The sequence below is a fragment of the Oncorhynchus clarkii genome, chromosome 12 (genome assembly GCF_045791955.1).
Source record: "Oncorhynchus clarkii lewisi isolate Uvic-CL-2024 chromosome 12, UVic_Ocla_1.0, whole genome shotgun sequence".
Lineage (NCBI taxonomy): Eukaryota > Metazoa > Chordata > Actinopteri > Salmoniformes > Salmonidae > Oncorhynchus > Oncorhynchus clarkii.
Window position 1 is genome coordinate 73,579,723 of NC_092158.1, and position 17,337 is coordinate 73,597,059.

The 17,337-nt window shown below is 38.9% G+C and overlaps 1 protein-coding gene and 1 pseudogene across 1 annotated transcript; both read left to right on the forward strand.

The window, feature by feature from the left end:
• Positions 1 to 3,355: 3,355 nt before the first annotated feature.
• LOC139422221 (interleukin-21 receptor-like) lies at positions 3,356 to 5,108 on the forward strand. The gene is made up of 6 exons (XM_071173389.1): positions 3,356 to 3,452; positions 3,570 to 3,718; positions 3,808 to 3,979; positions 4,179 to 4,275; positions 4,388 to 4,469; positions 4,575 to 5,108. Exons 1-6 carry the CDS (start codon positions 3,374 to 3,376, stop codon positions 5,043 to 5,045), a joined length of 1,050 nt encoding a protein of 349 aa, XP_071029490.1. The 5' UTR covers positions 3,356 to 3,373; the 3' UTR covers positions 5,046 to 5,108.
• A 3,401-nt stretch (positions 5,109 to 8,509) lies between these two features.
• On the forward strand, positions 8,510 to 17,138 carry LOC139421226 (3-phosphoinositide-dependent protein kinase 1-like; annotated as a pseudogene).
• The last annotated feature ends 199 nt before the right edge of the window (positions 17,139 to 17,337 follow it).

A 17,337-nucleotide genomic window follows, 5' to 3' on the forward strand; every position in this document is an offset into this window, starting at 1 on the left:
TCATACCCAATCAGAAGACAAAATATAAGCTTGTTTTACTCCAATGTTTGTAAACATTGTAAGTGGAAACAAAAACTGTACAGCCTCAAAATATGCTTAAAATGTTGATATATTGGATGGTCATTCCTTGCATCAATAGCGCTGTCAATGAATTTATGAGTGGTTACATGTCTCCAGGCTCATCCCTCAGGTATTACCAAAACAGAGGCTGGTGGCCACTTTGTTATTGTTTCAACTAATGATTGCCCATTTAAAGTACACATTTTTTCTCATATGCATGATAATGTCCCATAGGGGTCAAAACAATATTATTAAGTTATGGGAGCATTCCAGCATTCAGATATTAGTCTCCTTTTTCTGTACGATGCATAAATGCATCAGAACACAGATTTAGGTCTGCTTTAATGCAGTTCTGTCATTTCTCTTTACCATTCTCATTTGCTGATAAGAAATTATAGCTACTTGTGACTGTGAACTAAAAGCCTGCAGCGGTAGGCTACATCTGATAAATTGACTCTCCACTAGGTATCAAATTCTATAATCTAGATATTGCCGTTGCACTGTTATCACAATGAGTTAAACCACTGTCTAGTTTCCGTTAACAATCTTTGAAAAATGTGAAACAGATTGATTTGATTGCACTGAAGAGTATGATAAAACATATTTTATTTGAATTTCAGGAATATTATAATAAACTATAGCTTAGTTCATTATATTCATGATGCTTAAATATGACTTGTACACCAACATATCACCTTTTTTTAAATTACAAGTGTGTAATGTGAAATAGAACATCTTAGAGAATGTTCATAAAAAATATTACGATGGGTTAATTTGAACAATTAGATAGCAATCAACTCTGTCACAGAGAGGCATTGAAGAAGGCGTGGAGAAGTGAACAGCTTTCATATGATGACAGGACCTGACTTCCTCTCATCGTGTTGTTATAGCATTATGATGCTTGACTTCACTCATTCATTCTCTCTGAGAGATGCCCTATCCACAAGACCCATGCACAAGGTAGTATGGACCTTTCTCTGAAATGTTTTCCATTGTGTACTTTCCACATTACGATAAAATGCACAATTTGCACATTATACATGACTTATACATGTTTTTCCTGGTTTAGCCCTACACTCATGCTAAGATGAAGCTTCTACTTGCACTTTGTGCAGTTTGGAACATCATCCAACTATCAGTGTGCTGCTCTTCTGGAGGTACTGTACAATAGTCCATTGTACTGTTCTTTTTGTTCATGTTCAGATTCATGTCCAGGAGTAAAAGATCATAACATAGACGACATGGGTTGTGATAAAAGGGTATGTTTCTTCACAGAAATGGCAGATCGACTCACCTGTGTATCTGATTATTGGTTTACAATTACCTGTACTTTGAGCATCACTGATGAGCCTGCAGGTGTCAACAATACCCACTACTGGTTGAATTTTACCTGGTCTGGTGGAGTTGGGTGAGCCTTATTGTGTGCTGATGATGGATTCTTATGTTATACAGTGCCTTGCGAAAGTATTCGGCCCCCTTGAACTTTGTGACCTTTTGCCACATTTCAGGCTTCAAACATAAAGATATAAAACTGTATTTTTTTGTGAAGAATCAACAACAAGTGGGACACAATCATGAAGTGGAACGACATTTATTGGATATTTCAAACTTTTTTAACAAATCAAAAACTGAAAAATTGGGCGTGCAAAATTATGCAGCCCCCTTAAGTTAATACTTTGTAGCGCCAACTTTTGCTGCGATTACAGCTGTAAGTCGCTTGGGGTATGTCTCTATCAGTTTTGCACATCGAGAGACTGACATTTTTTCCCATTCCTCCTTGCAAAACAGCTCGAGCTCAGTGAGGTTGGATGGAGAGCATTTGTGAACAGCAGTTTTCAGTTCTTTCCACAGATTCTCGATTGGATTCAGGTCTGGACTTTGACTTGGCCATTCTAACACCTGGATATGTTTATTTTTGAACCATTCCATTGTAGATTTTGCTTTATGTTTTGGATCATTGTCTTGTTGGAAGACAAATCTCCGTCCCAGTCTCAGGTCTTTTGCAGACTCCATCAGGTTTTCTTCCAGAATGGTCTTGTATTTGGCTCCATCCATCTTCCCATCAATTTTAACCATCTTCCCTGTCCCTGCTGAAGAAAAGCAGGCCCAAACCATGATGCTGCCACCACCATGTTTGACAGTGGGGATGGTGTGTTCAGCTGTGTTGCTTTTACGCCAATCATAACGTTTTGCATTGTTGCCAAAAAGTTCAATTTTGGTATCATCTGACCAGAGCGAGCACCTTCTTCCACATGTTTGGTGTGTCTCCCAGGTGGCTTGTGGCAAACTTTAAACAACACTTTTTATGGATATCTTTAAGAAATGGCTTTCTTCTTGCCACTCTTCCATAAAGGCCAGATTTGTGCAATATACGACTGATTGTTGTCCTATGGACAGAGTCTCCCACCTCAGCTGTAGATCTCTGCAGTTCATCCAGAGTGATCATGGGCCTCTTGGCTGCATCTCTGATCAGTCTTCTCCTTGTATGAGCTGAAAGTTTAGAGGGACGGCCAGGTCTTGGTAGATTTGCAGTGGTCTGATACTCCTTCCATTTCAATATTATTGCTTGCACAGTGCTCCTTGGGATGTTTAAAGCTTGGGAAATCTTTTTGTATCCAAATCCGGCTTTAAACTTCTTCACAACAGTATCTTGGACCTGCCTGGTGTGTTCCTTGTTCTTCATGATGCTCTCTGCGCTTTTAACGGACCTCTGAGACTATCACAGTGCAGGTGCATTTATACGGAGACTTGATTACACACAGGTGGATTGTATTTATCATCATTAGTCATTTAGGTCAACATTGGATCATTCAGAGATCCTCACTGAACTTCTGGAGAGAGTTTGCTGCACTGAAAGTAAAGGGGCTGAATAATTTTGCACGCCCAATTTTTCAGTGTTTGATTTGTTACAAAAGTTTGAAATATCCAATAAATGTCGTTCCACTTCATGATTGTGTCCCACTTGTTGTTGATTCTTCACAAAAAAATACAGTTTTATATCTTTATGTTTGAAGCCTGAAATGTGGCAAAAGGTCGCAAAGTTCAAGGGGGCCGAATACTTTCGCAAGGCACTGTAAATCTCTTTGTTCTGTCCATTGCATGAAGTGGAGAGATGAATAGACAACATTAAATGGAAAAAAAATATGCAGAGGATAAATAATTTCTAATATCATTTGAATCACACAAATGATTAACATTTTTCCACAGGATTACATTCAAATGTCCACTGGTGAAGATGGGGGACAGTTATGGTTGCACATTTGTGGCCGATTTTGATAAGAATGTAACGTACCACGGCTCTTCATTTAATGAAATGGACTGTTTCAATGTACAGCTTTGTTATAACATTGACTGCCAATCAAACTTGACAGGCTTTGAACCATTCAAAAATAGTAAGTTCCCTGTGAAGATTATATTGATTTGCAATTCATGAAATATGGCATGAAATAATTATGATTGTGCAAAATATAGCTGACAAATATGTGTAAAGACTAACTCTCTGTCATCAGTTCAACCAACAGCTCCAAGTCATCTCGCTGTCCAGTGGACTTCAGAGGGTTACAAATGCACTTGGCAAAGTGGATATGAACACCATCCATATATAACAGAGTTCCCTTACCAACTCTTCTTCTACAAATACCATGGCAATAAGAGCGAGGTAAATAAAGAGCATCTTAATAAAAATTCATGCTTCAATTGTTAAAGTCAATGGTTGTTTGCTAAATTGTTTCCTGGATTTTTTCTCAGGGGTTTTGTGTGTCCCCTCAAAACAAATCTATTTTAATTGATGCATCTAGACTTGAGCCAGATACCACATATGTTCTGAAAGTGAGATCCGGGCTATATAAGTCCTCTGGATATAAAGGACAGTGGAGTCCGTGGAGTGCATTGGTGCAATTGAGGACTGATGCAAAGGAAGGTGAGAGAGATCTGCTTTGGAGACAAACTAGTTCAAGCATATACCACTCTTACCTATCGCCTCTTTGTTATTGTCCCAAAATATGCTATGGCAAACCATTTAGGCTGTGTTTAGACAGACCAATTAGTGATAAAAATATCAGAATTGGGCTGCTTGTCTAAACACAGTCATTGATGCATGTACTAATTTTCTCCTTCAGCAGAACCAACTATAGTCCTTGTCCTCAGCAAGTTTGTATTTCCAGTTTGTGTGATTGCTGGAGTTCTGTTGTTTGTATTTTACAACCCCACGACAAGGTAACTGGTCTTCTTCAGAAACCCATACAAATACTTAAAATTGTGTCATGAGAGAGCGAGACTGATTTGGAAGCAAACAAACACAAATCATTTGCAATCATTTGTGTCATAGAATGAAGATAAAAGCTTTCTATGATGTGCCAAGCCCAGCCCCTTTTTTCAAACCTCTCTACAAAGATAACAAACATTTCCAGGTAAAGTCTACTAATTAATTTATTATTTTCCCAAAGTGGTCCTCATAACACCTTCAAAATGGTCCCTGGGATACAGTTTATATCTTAATCATTTTTTCTCTATAGGACTGGCTTGAGTCAGAGTGCAATCTGAGACAAACATACAAAACAGAAGAGCTCATGACCATCGATACTTTGATTATTGAGGCCAAACCTATAGTAGAGGACCAGGACTGTTCAGCTACAACACCATATCCCCTAGCACAAGTTCACACTCCCTATGTTGGTCCCTCAGTGATGGACTGGGTCTGCAGTAACAGTCCAAATGGAAATGGTCCAGGGGACATCCCTTACACCCAGCTGCCCTGCTCTCCCCTAGAGCTCCAGTTTGGAGGGAAGGGCACCTCTTTCTCTCAGGACCCTTCGGTCGCCTGTGAGGGGGACTCTGGATGCGAGGACTTAACACTCAGCCCTGAGAGCAGCTTGCCTAATAGTCCTGTATCTAGTGAGCCAGAATGCATCTGTACTGATTACTGTATCCTACACGAAACCTCTAAAGGTTTTATCCCCACTGGTGTGTCCAAAGAGGTCCCTTGAATAGTTATTGCATAGAGGGAGGGACCAGGTAAGGAGGAAACCTGTGCCACTGAGTGAAGTTACCAAATGTTACATCATATGCCAATAGGACACAGACGGCCTACTTCTTGGGTTTTGATAATGTACTGAGCAAAGGGTGTCATAGTCTTTACAATTTCCTAAATTACATAATGTTGACTTATGATCATTTGCAGTTTATTTTTTGTAATTCTGAAGTAGAATTGTGTATACTATACTGTAATGAAATGTGTTTTGTCCGTTTGAAATATTGTACTTTTTTTTATTACTATCAATTGTGTGATAGCTTAAATAGCTACTTTGGACCAGTTCATTTCATAATTTGTCTGCACTGATGGCACTAGCTAGAGCCATTGATCCTTCAGTATGTGAGTTAACCACCAGAGGATGCTGCGACTCAACACTTAGAGGAGAAATTGGCGAGGTGCAGTTTCTTGGATGACAATTTGAGCTCTATGTAATATTTTGAAAGTAGTTTGATAATCCTGTAATTACTATGTCCTTTAATTTGTCTTGTATTACATACTTGTTCGCTATTGTAAATACAATAATACATTGGTATGGTTTATATGTATCGTTTTCTATTTCGCAAAAAAGTAGATGAGTAGCTATAGTTATCAGTAAAGACAATTGCAACAATATATATATATGTATAGCCAACCAATGGTCTTCAACTTGCTTCATCTTTCATTCTTGGTGCAATTTCAAAACATGTGCGCGTGCTACAAATGAACGAGAGTAAAATGTTTTGTGATATGACGTCATGTTTCGGGAAATGAACCCTGTATGTATGTAGCTAGCTTGCTTTAGGACTTCCATCCATGTCAGCAAGCAACCACTGGCCAGATAGTGAGTATCTGCATGTGTTGCATTAACTGTCAGTTGATTGTGGGAATGGTGAAAGTCAGGCAATAGTGACCTCAAACTACTAACGTTAGCTAGGCAGTTTAGAGTGTGCGGGTAAGATTTACTTTCATGTTCGGTGTTGGGTCTAACAGTCAACAGCTAGCACTGGTACTGGCTAACGTCAGCTATATTGCTACCTTAGCACATCCTTGTGTGCAGATGTCTTCTCAAATTTGAGAAATGTATTGACTGACCAACACTTTTAAAACTGTGGCAGCACTAGCCGACTAAACTTTTTGTTTTTAAATATTACGTATTTCAGCACCCAAAGAATAGTCCGCATTTACAAATGACGGACTATTCTTTGGGTGCTGAAATCCGTAGTTTAAAAAAAAAAAACGTTATTTTATGTGACGTCAGAGCTGCAGTCTGCCACGCTAACGCTAGTCGGAGCTCAAATAGATCGTAAATCGTTGAGTTTAGTCGGCTAAATCTGGCTAGGCCTATACTTCTGCAGCCATCTCTTAACATTACTGTAATGTTACATCTAGAAGGATTGTTCATTTAACATACCAATGATGTTGGTTTTGGTTATCTGCTACGGTATTACCACCGACCTGTGCCATAAAGGTCAGACCTCATGGCAGAGGATGTAGGCCAGGGTTCCAGAACTGGCGGCCCCCTGGCCGAATTTGGCCCGCATTTGATTTTATTTGTCCCCCCTTTTTATGTTAGACATAAAAGACCTTTCAAACAAAAGTAAATCAGGTCCAAGTTATTTTAATTTAGGAAATATGTTCCAAAGTATTCCCATGCATAATAGTGAGATATACTGTATTTGATCATATATAAATGTCAGCAAGGTTTGAAATTATTATGTTTTAGTCAAATATATCTGTTTGGGCTTCTTGCAGTCAATTTTTAGTCTGCAAATTGTTTGTAATTATCTCTCTGCCCCCTGACCATCCGCACAAGAAAGAAAACGGCCTGCTACTGAATCTAGTTCCCTGATGGAGACCGATTACCCACACACAAACAGAAGGCTACAGTCCTCCTGAGAGCTGTAATATTATAGGGCCATAGAGTACCATAGTCATCATACCCAGACACCTGCCACGGAAGGCAGTGCTCCAACAACACCATGACAAACAGGGAAATGGTTTCAATTGTTTTTCCACCATTCATAGGGAATTTTAGAACCACTTAAAATAAGGGCTTTGTTTCATGTAGGCTTACCCTGGTGTGATTAACCGTTTCGATCTCTCTAGGTCTATGACAAGGTGACTTTTATCAATATATTTGGCTGGATTAATCCCCCCCCCCCCAAAAAAATAAAAATAATAATAATTGTTTTTGGAAATGCTAATTAGCTGCTAATGTGGCTATCATAAAGAACTACAAATGCCATGATGATCTGGACGAGACTGCCGAATCGAGGCGAAGTTAAGAATCTCTGGATTACCTATCTAATGTTAATTAAATGTAGTAATTCATAAATTGGCTACATTTCTTTAATGGACAATTCTGTGAACTGTCTTGTGCAAGTTTTAAATTGGCCTGTTAGCAAAGGTGTCAGCTAGAGATGGCGTGTAGGACCTTTCATGGTTTTGTAGTTTTGCATGTCTACTTTGCTGCTAATTAGCCTTTTTGAATCTGAGAGTAAATAGAGCCGAATATAATGGGCCTATGTAGATATTCCATAAAAAATCTGCCATTTCCAGCTACAATAGTCATTTACATCATTAACTATGTCTACACTGTATTTCTGATCAATTTAATGTTATTTTAATGGACAATTTTCAAAAACAAGGACATTTCTAAGTGAACGGTAGTGTATATATTGATAAAAGTCACCTTGTCCAAGAGAAATTTACATGGTTATCAAAACATCACGCCGGGGTAAGCCTACACGAAACACAGCCCTTATTTTAAGGTTTCTAAAATCCCTTATGGGAAAATGAATGGTAGAAAAACTATTCTAACCATTTCCCTGTTTGACCACTAGGTTAATGGGTATTATGACACCTCCACTGTGGGGCTCTATTATGGATAAGCTTGAACACAAACATTTAAGGAAGCTCTCTTTCTCACCAAGGCAAGACGTGTCACAACAGGAAACCACAATGATCTTAATCTGTTCATAAAAAATGTTGTTTAAAAATACAGATTTATGACGAGTTATTTAAGTTTCCAAGAACACAGGTCATTTACTTTTATTGGCTTGTTCACTGCTTTGGAGGTTAGACTAGGCTATGATTTCCTGTCTCTAGGACAGATGGCTTTGATTGTCCCAGTTAATTATTAGCTTTTTTGTTTTTACTGTAAGACCTGTTTTCTTCTAAATTGTACATTTCTATGTGCAAAGGGACATACCCTTCTGGTTTCTGTGGTTTATAGTTTTGTCATGGTGTTGTTGGAGCACTGCCTTCCGTGGCAGGTGTCTGGAGTGGAAAGTACCCTACATCAGGGATTATCAACTAGATTCAGTCACAGGCTGTTTCTGTTTTTTTCTTGAGTGGATGGTCAGGGGGCCGGAAAATAATACAAATAATTTGTGCACTAGATTCTACTCTGCTGAAATAGTATGTGCATTACAGTATTTGCATTCTAAAGGTATAATTCACAGGTAAGACCAATTTCACTATGTATTATGAAGTTTGACATGAACATTCATTTCTTTGATATTTTTTGATCTTTGAATAACTTTTAATTGAAGTTTTATGTTCCTTGTTTAGAAATAGTGGGCTCTATTTTCAGCTGGTGCTAAGGAGTTGCAAGTGTCAAAAGCATGTTAGTAAGTGTTCATTTGCAATTTCGTCATGTTAAAACTGGCGCACTATTGATTGATTTATCCAGTCAGTCAATAAATAATATAATAATACTCGTAGGAAAGGTTTTCACCTTTGGCTCACAATCTGTGGATACCATATGATTAGAAAGGTACAAAATGTATGTAAAATATCACAGCACAATTGAAAAATATATGGCACATGGAAACCAAACGAGAGTGGTCTATGGTGATAGGTGGGATGGGCTGAGCGTGGCTGAGGGGTTGGATTAAAGAGTTTATTTTCAGTAATGTATTATTGTTATGTGATCATTTGTAGACTAAAAATGTACCGCAAGAAGCCCAAACATTGAAATGATTATGTTTTATTCAAATATACAGTACCAGTCAAAAGTTTGGACACACCTACTCTTTCAAGGGTTTTTCTTTGTTTACTATTTTCTACATTGTAGAATAATAGTGAAGATATCAAAACTATGAAATAACACATAAGGAATCATGTAGTAACCAAAAAAAGTGTATATAAATATAATATTTGAGATTCTTCAAAGAAGCCACCCTTTTCCTTGATGACAGCTTTGCACATGCTTGGCGTTCTTTCAACCAGCTTCACCTTGAATACTTTTCCAACAATCTTGAAGGAGTCCCCACATATGCTGAGCACTTGTTTTCTGCTTTTCATTCACTCTGTGGTCCAACTCATCCCAAACCATCTCATTTTGGTTGACGTCGGATGATTGTGGAGGCCAGGTCATCTGATGCAGCACTCCATCACTCTCCTTCTTGGTCAAATAGCCCTTACAAATCCTGTAGGTGTGTTGGGTCATTGTCCTGTTTAAAAACAAATGATAGTCCCACTAAGCGCAAACCAGATGGGATGGCATATCGCTGCAGAATGCTGTGGTAGCCATGCTGGTTAAGTGTACATTGAATTCTAAATAAATCACTGACAGTGTCACCAGCAAAGCACCATCACACCTCCTCCTCCATGCTCCGCAATGGGAACCACACATGCGGAGGTCATCCATTCACCTACTCTGCATCTCACAAAGACACTGCAGTTGGAGCCAAAAATCTCAAATTTGGACTCATCAGACCAAAGGACAGATTTCCACCGGTCTAATGTCTATTGCTTGTGTTTCTTGGACCAAGCAAGTCTCTTTTTCTTATTGATGTCCTTCAGTAGTTTTTTTTTGCAGCAATTCGACCATGAAGGAAAGAAATTCCACAAATTATCTTTTAACAAGCCACACCTGTTAATTGAAATGCATTCCAGGTGACTACCTCATGAAGCTGGTTGAGAGAATGTAAAGTGTGTGCAAAGCTGTCATCAAGGCAAAGGGTGGCTACTTTGAAGAATCTAAAATATATTTTTATTTGTTTAACACTTATTTTGGTTACTACATGATTCCATATGTGTTATTTCCACAAATAACCGGGCTCTCAAGTGGCGCAGCGGTCTAAGGTACTGTCTAAGGTAGTGCTTGAGGCGTCACTACAGACACCCTGGTTCGATTCCAGGCTGTATCACAACTTGCTGTGATTGGGAGGCCCATAGGGTGGCGCACAATTGGCCCAGCGTTGTTTGGGTGTGGCCGTGTTGGCCGTCATTGTAAATAAGAATTTGTTCTTAACTGACTTGCCTAGTTAAATAAAGGTTAAATATAAAATGTTAAAAAAACATGGCAGCAACACATGACAACACAGCATGGTAGCAACATAACATGGCAGCAGCACAATATGGTAGCAGCACAAAACAGAGTACAAACACTCTTGGGCACAGACAACAGCACAAGGGGCAAGAAGGTAGAGCCAACAATACATCACGCAAAGCAGCCACATCTGTCAGTAAGAGTGTCCATGACTAGGGCTTTGAATGAAGAGATGGAGATAAAACGGTCCAGTTTTAGTGTTTGTTGCAGCTCGTTCCAGTTGCTAGCTGCAGCGAACTGAAAAGGGGAGCGACTCAGGGATGTGTGCTTTGGGGACCTTTAACAGAATGTGTTGTATGTGGAGGATGAGGGCTGCAGTAAATATCTCAGATAGTAAAGACCCTTTCTCTCTTGGAGTCTTACTTGAATAATGAAATGGTATTTATAAGGAATTGGAACAACACCTGTAGTCATGTGTGAAAAAAAAACATAAACAAGAACCCTCCCTGTGCGGAAGCAGCACGCTAGTTTATCAGCTGTGGGTTACTCGCTGTATGGTGGTTTTCTTGTGTGTGTGTGTGTGTGTGAGAGAGAGAGGGGAGGGAAGTGTGGTTTAGCTTCCTTTTTTTGTTATGTGACTTGTTTTTCTGTCTCTGCACATCCTTTAAGGTATGATGCCGTTCCTATTCTGTCCAGCATCATCCTGTGTTCCTCCCCTCCTCCTTCTATGGTAAGAATCACCTGGACTCCAGTTTGTTCCTCCATCTAAGAATGGAGGGCCCTCAAGCCTCCCCAAAGCTTGTAAAGCAGCCAGAGGACTTCAAATTTGGTCGAATTCTAGGAGAAGGCTCCTATTCAACAGTAAGTCCTCATCATTTTCTATGGTGTTGTATTTTGTGTGGGGGATTTACAGATTACAGTTTCAGTCATATGAATTACTTTTTATTTTCTATTGTTGGTAAAGGGTTGGATTGTTAAAAAACAAATCTTTGTTGATTGCAAACTTGTTTCAGGTTGTGCTGGCAAGAGAACAGGCCACAGGGAAGGAATATGCTAGTAAGACACTACAAATATGTTTTCTCTTGTTGCATGAGGCTGATGATCCTCAAGTGGCGTTCAAGTGACTGTCCTGGATTCTGCTTATAACTTAAATGCATTTGTGCTGAACAATAATGCTCTTTGAAGTGAGGAAACTGGAATTTGATTCAGTCATAAACACAGAGTGAAGCATATCGGTTTGAATTGTGTTTCAGTGAAGATTCTGGAGAAGATGCACATCCGGAAGGAGAACAAGGCACATTGCGTGACGCGAGAGAGGGATATCATGTCAAGCTTAGACCATCCATTTATCGTCAAGCTCTACTTCACATTTCAAGATGTGAAAAGGTTGTGTATCCTTTGAAATAATCATAACATGGGCTACTTTAAGACTTCTGGTCTCATCCATTTTGTGATCTTAGTACCATTATCCTTAACTGCCTCCTGTTAGATTTTGGCATAAGCTATGCAAGAAATGGGGAATTACTGAAATACATTCGCAAAATAGGCTCCTTCGATGAGACGTGCACTAGATTCTACTCTGCTGAAATAGTATGTGCATTACAGTATTTGCATTCTAAAGGCATAATTCACAGGTAAGACCAATTTCACAATGTATTATTAACTTTGACAAACATTAATTGATTTTATATTTTTGTATCTTTGAATAATTTTTTATGGAATTTTTATAATGTTCCTTGATTAGAAATTGTGGGCTCTATTTCCGGCTGCCGCTAAGGAGGTGCAAGTGTCAAACGCACGTTAGTTTGCAATTTTGTCATGTAAAAACTGGCACACTGGCATTTTCCAGACCTAATGCCAGGTTCGACAATTTGCCTGTCTAATATCAGCTCGCTTGCGCTGAGTAAACATTTTGGAGGTTTTTGCCCTCTGCTTTTTCATTATTCAGAATACACATACTTGCATACTATATAAACATTTTTGAAAATCTGCCGAGCCCATAGGTAACGATACAATCGACAGGAGCCTAGTATTTTGTATAGACGTGCAAATGCTATGGGTAAAGACACTTGAATTGAAAATATACTGCACATCCTAAAACATACACACATAAGCCTACCTGCATACTTAATTTCACTTGTTCCAAGTATTGATCCCCAGCTCCAAAGAGCGCCTCTCATCTGGTTACCAAAGACGCACTCCTCCAAACATATTTAAATTATTCAGTCCTATAATGCAGTATCAACGGTAGGCCTAAGCTATATTTCGCTTATTGAGGATGTGCCTCACACATACAATACAATTTACCTAGTACTTTTTATTTTTTTAGGAAAGGTTTGACACATAAAGACATATAAGGCTGGGCTAAGCTCATTGAAGCCAATTACAACAATGTTGACTTCCAACTCTCCAAACATAGGCTATTGAGCAAACTCGTTACTGTAGCCTATGCTATTTAATAAACTTTAGTATCAATCCAAAATGGACCAGGACGAAATAATATTCTGTGCCTCCAACCGAATTGGAAGTGATGACAATGCAAAGACTGTCAATAACAAACAGAACTTGAGACAAACACATGCAGTATTAAACCATGGAACGTATTGATTGGCCGGTGAGTGGCCAAGCCCTCTTCACACCTACAACTTGTTCATTCATCAAAACCCAACCCTTTTGCGCCACTGCCAGCTATTGCAGTCATAATTCCGGCTGTGAAAATGGCAAAAATATTTCTGACACACCCCTGAACCTATAGTGCTATCGCCAGTGCTTAGATTTACCACTGCGTTAGGTTTGTTAAAATGTCATGATATGAATTTTATTTTAAGGTTTTAAATGGTGTGGCTTTTTCTTTACAGGGACCTCAAACCAGAGAATATTTTACTGAATGAGGACATGCACATTCAAATAACAGACTTTGGAACTGCAAAACAACTCTCATCAGATGGTACACAAAGTAATTTAACACATATTGCTTTGTCTTTGTGTAATTTTCCTCCAGTTTGTTGATAGACTAAGTACGGTACATTGGTTTGTTTACCCCTTATCGTATTGTGGTTAACTTATCTATCTATACCTCTCTAAAGGCTAACAGAAAAGTGTTTTTGTTATTTATAGGCACATGCACAAGGGTCTCTATGTGGACTTCATAGATATGGAAGCAAATTATAGCAAATTGCTAGTTATACGGTGCTCGGAATATACATTTAATAGGTATGAGTCAATAATGTCATTTTAAGCACAATTGACTCAAGACATCTTCAGTGACGGTACCAAATGTGTCATGTGAATAATTTGTCCATACATCTAATTCATATGATTGTTTTCTTTTGCAGACAGAGCAAACTCCTTTGTTGGAACAGCTGAGTATGTTTCTCCAGAACTACTGACTCAGAAATCTGCCTGCAAAAGGTAGTTTGACTTGAATTCATTCAGTACCCTGATTTGAATCCAATATTCAAAAGTAATCTGTTAGTGTATCACTTCTAGCCTCGCTTGCCATGCTTTATGCAGCTGGGAACAAGACTCGTGTATTTCTGGCAATTTTTACATCACTATGATAAAACCCAAAACTGAAAAAAGTTAACTGAATCGGTCATGTTTTCTGATGTGTTTTAGCTCTGACCTTTGGGGTTTAGGCTGTATCATCTACCAGTTGGTAGCAGGATTACCTCCATTTAGAGCTGGGTAAGTTGCGTATCGTACATTATTATTTTCCTTTTTGAATATTTGAGAAGCGTCATTGTCAGGGGCTTTGCAGAAGCGCACTTCGATTTGGTAAACGATGTAGTCTATTTGTTATCGCAATCTAAAAACACTGTGTGAAATAACAGGAAGTTATGGCTGTGGTGTTTATGACTTGTTTGTGTATTGAGTGCCTGGAGGCTTGAAGAAACCCCAGTCACTCTGTCACATGGCATCAGCTTCATGGTTCAACTACAAACCAACACATTTACCTCAAAGCCCTTTCAAAGCCAAGTACAGTGACAGTTGTGTATACTGTATGCGTCTTCCACTTCCAGGCAATCAAGCCCCAAAGAAGACATCAATATGACACAAGTTCTAACATGTGCCTTGCACTCTCATATGATCTTCTGTCTGTCCATGTGGTTGATTGGATTATTTGCTCACCAGGAATGACTACCTGAAATTCCAGAAGATTATTAAACTGGAGTATGAATTCCCTGATAAATTCTTTCCTAATGCGAAGGATCTAGTGGAACATCTTCTAGTGAGTCTAATCATAGGAATTATTCAAATACATTCGGATGTTGTTCCTCAGTTCCATACTATGACCCAATGAGTGTCATTATTAACTAAGCATTGCTTTATTTTTGTGGTAGTGCTTGGATCCCTCCAACCGATTAGGTTGTGAGGAGATGGGTGGGTACAACCCTCTCAGAGCCCATTTTTTCTTTAAGGCTGTCACATGGGAGAACCTTCACCTACAGACACCCCCCAAACTCACCCCCTACCTGCCAGCCATGGCTGAGGATGATGAGGACTATTATGGAAACGTAGGTTTTTCCCTCATGACATATATAATTAAAGGTTAACACACATCCTTGTTGACATATTGTTTCCCCAATATGTCAAATTAGCATGTCCTTGTATTGTAATCTGTACTGAAAACACCCTGATCATGATGTGGTTCCATCCACAGTATGATGACCTCCTCAGCCAGTTCAGCAACATGCAGGTTGTCCATTCCCGCTCCTTTCAACCACTGTTTGTGGCCAACCCCAGTCCCATCCCCAACCCTGCACAAAGGCCCAACAGCAACATCGAGCAGTACATTCATGACCTGGACAACAACTCTTTTGAGCTGGATCTGCAGTTTTCCACTGAGGTGAAGCGGCTACTGCTTGAGAAGCAGACAAGCAGAAACCCCTGGTAGGCCTGCAGCGATGTTCTCGTGAGCAAAACATGTTTTTGTGGAAAGAGTGTCAGAAGACTAACTGTCAATATTATCTCACCATAATATTGACACATACTGTAGTTGATGATCTCATGCTCGTATGTTGGGATTCCTATGTTTACTTACAATATTTACACAATTCTACCTGTGATATCTTGTAAACATGAAGCACTTTACCTAAAGACAATACAATGCCAACAATAATATGATATACTGTGTGAACTGTATCAAGAAAGATTTTGGGAATTCACTTTTTTTGATCTATTAAGGAATCAGTTTGTGGAGAATAATTTGATCCTCAAGATGGGACCAGTGGACAAAAGGAAGGTAAGGATTTATGTAATCCTGAATTACTTTACAGTAATGTTCTATTTTTCAGTTTGAAGGGGAGGAGTGAATCTCTTGATACTGTACTCTTCCAACCCTAAAGCAACATACTTCCCTCCTCTGGCAGTTGTTTGCAATTGCTGCCAGGAATCAATTTGGGGCATCTTGAACCATACTTACTGACTTTACTTACAGGCAAGGGATTTATTTTTTATGTCTGAGAATTGCTCTCTGCTTTTAAAGGGGCTGTTTGCACGTCGGCGCCAGCTATTGTTGACTGAGGGACCACACCTTTACTATGTGGACCCAGTTAACAAGGTTTTGAAAGGAGAGATCCCCTGGTCCCCCGCACTGCGCCCAGAGGCCAAGAACTTCAAGACCTTCTTTGTCCATACAGTAATGAATTAGTCTTTTGGAATTAATAGCTCACCCTTAGCTAACAAAACTCACTTTATAAAACTATCAGTAACAGTGACCTATCCTCCTCTTTGCAGCCTAACAGAACATACTATCTGATGGACCCGTGTGGGAATGCTGACAAATGGTGCAACAAAATTCAAGAAGTGTGGCAAAAAATCTATAACAAGCATTTTAACTCGTGCATGTAGGTTGGGTACACTATCTTTTGAAGACAGGTCTTACCCTGTAATGACAGGAGACAGAAAATGAAGGCGTTAATTCATAAATGATGGAAAACACCTAGCTGTAATGTAGCTTACAAGTCGTATTCCCTATTACTCCACACATTTAATTTATTGTAGGGCAGCAGGTTCAGGGCATGTTCCATTGTAATGCAGAATGTTATACATTCAGCTGGATCTAAAGCCATTCTGGTATAGAAAGGACCTATTATTTAAGAAAGTAGAATGGCTATTGCAACTATTCTAACTGATGATTTCTTAGGCTTGGATGGTCTCATGTCTGACATGGTGGCCTTTCCTAAGCTATTTGTCTTCTATAGCAGAGAATAAACTTTGGTCAAACCACATGGGCTGGTGCTGCTTTAGAAATTAGGAGTTGACTTGGATGTTGGTTGAACAGTTCATCCAAATTGCAGAGGAGGATGTTGAAGCCTGTTTTTGACTGTTCTCATTTCTGTGAGAAGTTGATTGTAAATGTTAGACAGATATTTTGTTAGTCTATTCTACCGACCATTGCTGTGATGTACAAAGTGGGATGCAAGTAAAGTGTAAAATGTATATTTTGTATTTGTTTTATTTTGTATTTGTTTTATCCTTTGCTGATTAATCCTCAGGCTATCCAAACAGTTCAAATATGGTAATAATTTGGATTAATGACCTGGCTCCATGTTTACATAATTTAAATGTAAATCAATTGAATGTAAATAGTTGATAATGGTAAATTATGATATTTTGCTATCTTTCATTGTAATCTATATTTTATTTATGGATGGTGACATTGTTATTTTTACATAAATAGATGTGCGCCTATTTTTTTGTGTGCAAGTTTCAAATTGTTAATTGATAGAATGCAGCGTATATATAAGGTGGCTTGGTAATAAAAGCATGTGGGATTTTGACAAATGTCCTGTGTTTATTTATACTTAGCTTGGGTGAAAGCTCAGTATTATCATTTTGGGACCAAACCTTTTTTGAAGTCATGGAGTCCCAACTGCAAAAAAATATTCTTATGAGAAGGATGCAGGGAGTGGGGGGGTGGGTCATCACTAGCTTCAGTAGCCACAAAGTTATAAACCCCGCCCATTTCTACAATTGATTATCT

What these genes read in the sequence shown, in the direction of transcription:
- LOC139422221 (XM_071173389.1), top strand. Translation starts at nt 3,374, where the DNA reads ATGGACTGTTTCAATGTACAGCTTTGTTATAACATTGACTGCCAATCA. An exon ending in CTTTGAACCATTCAAAAATA is followed by an intron (nt 3,453 to 3,569) that starts GTAAGTTCCCTG and finishes CTCTGTCATCAG; the next exon opens with TTCAACCAACAGCTCCAAGT. An exon ending in AAGATAACAAACATTTCCAG is followed by an intron (nt 4,470 to 4,574) that starts GTAAAGTCTACT and finishes TTTTCTCTATAG; the next exon opens with GACTGGCTTGAGTCAGAGTG.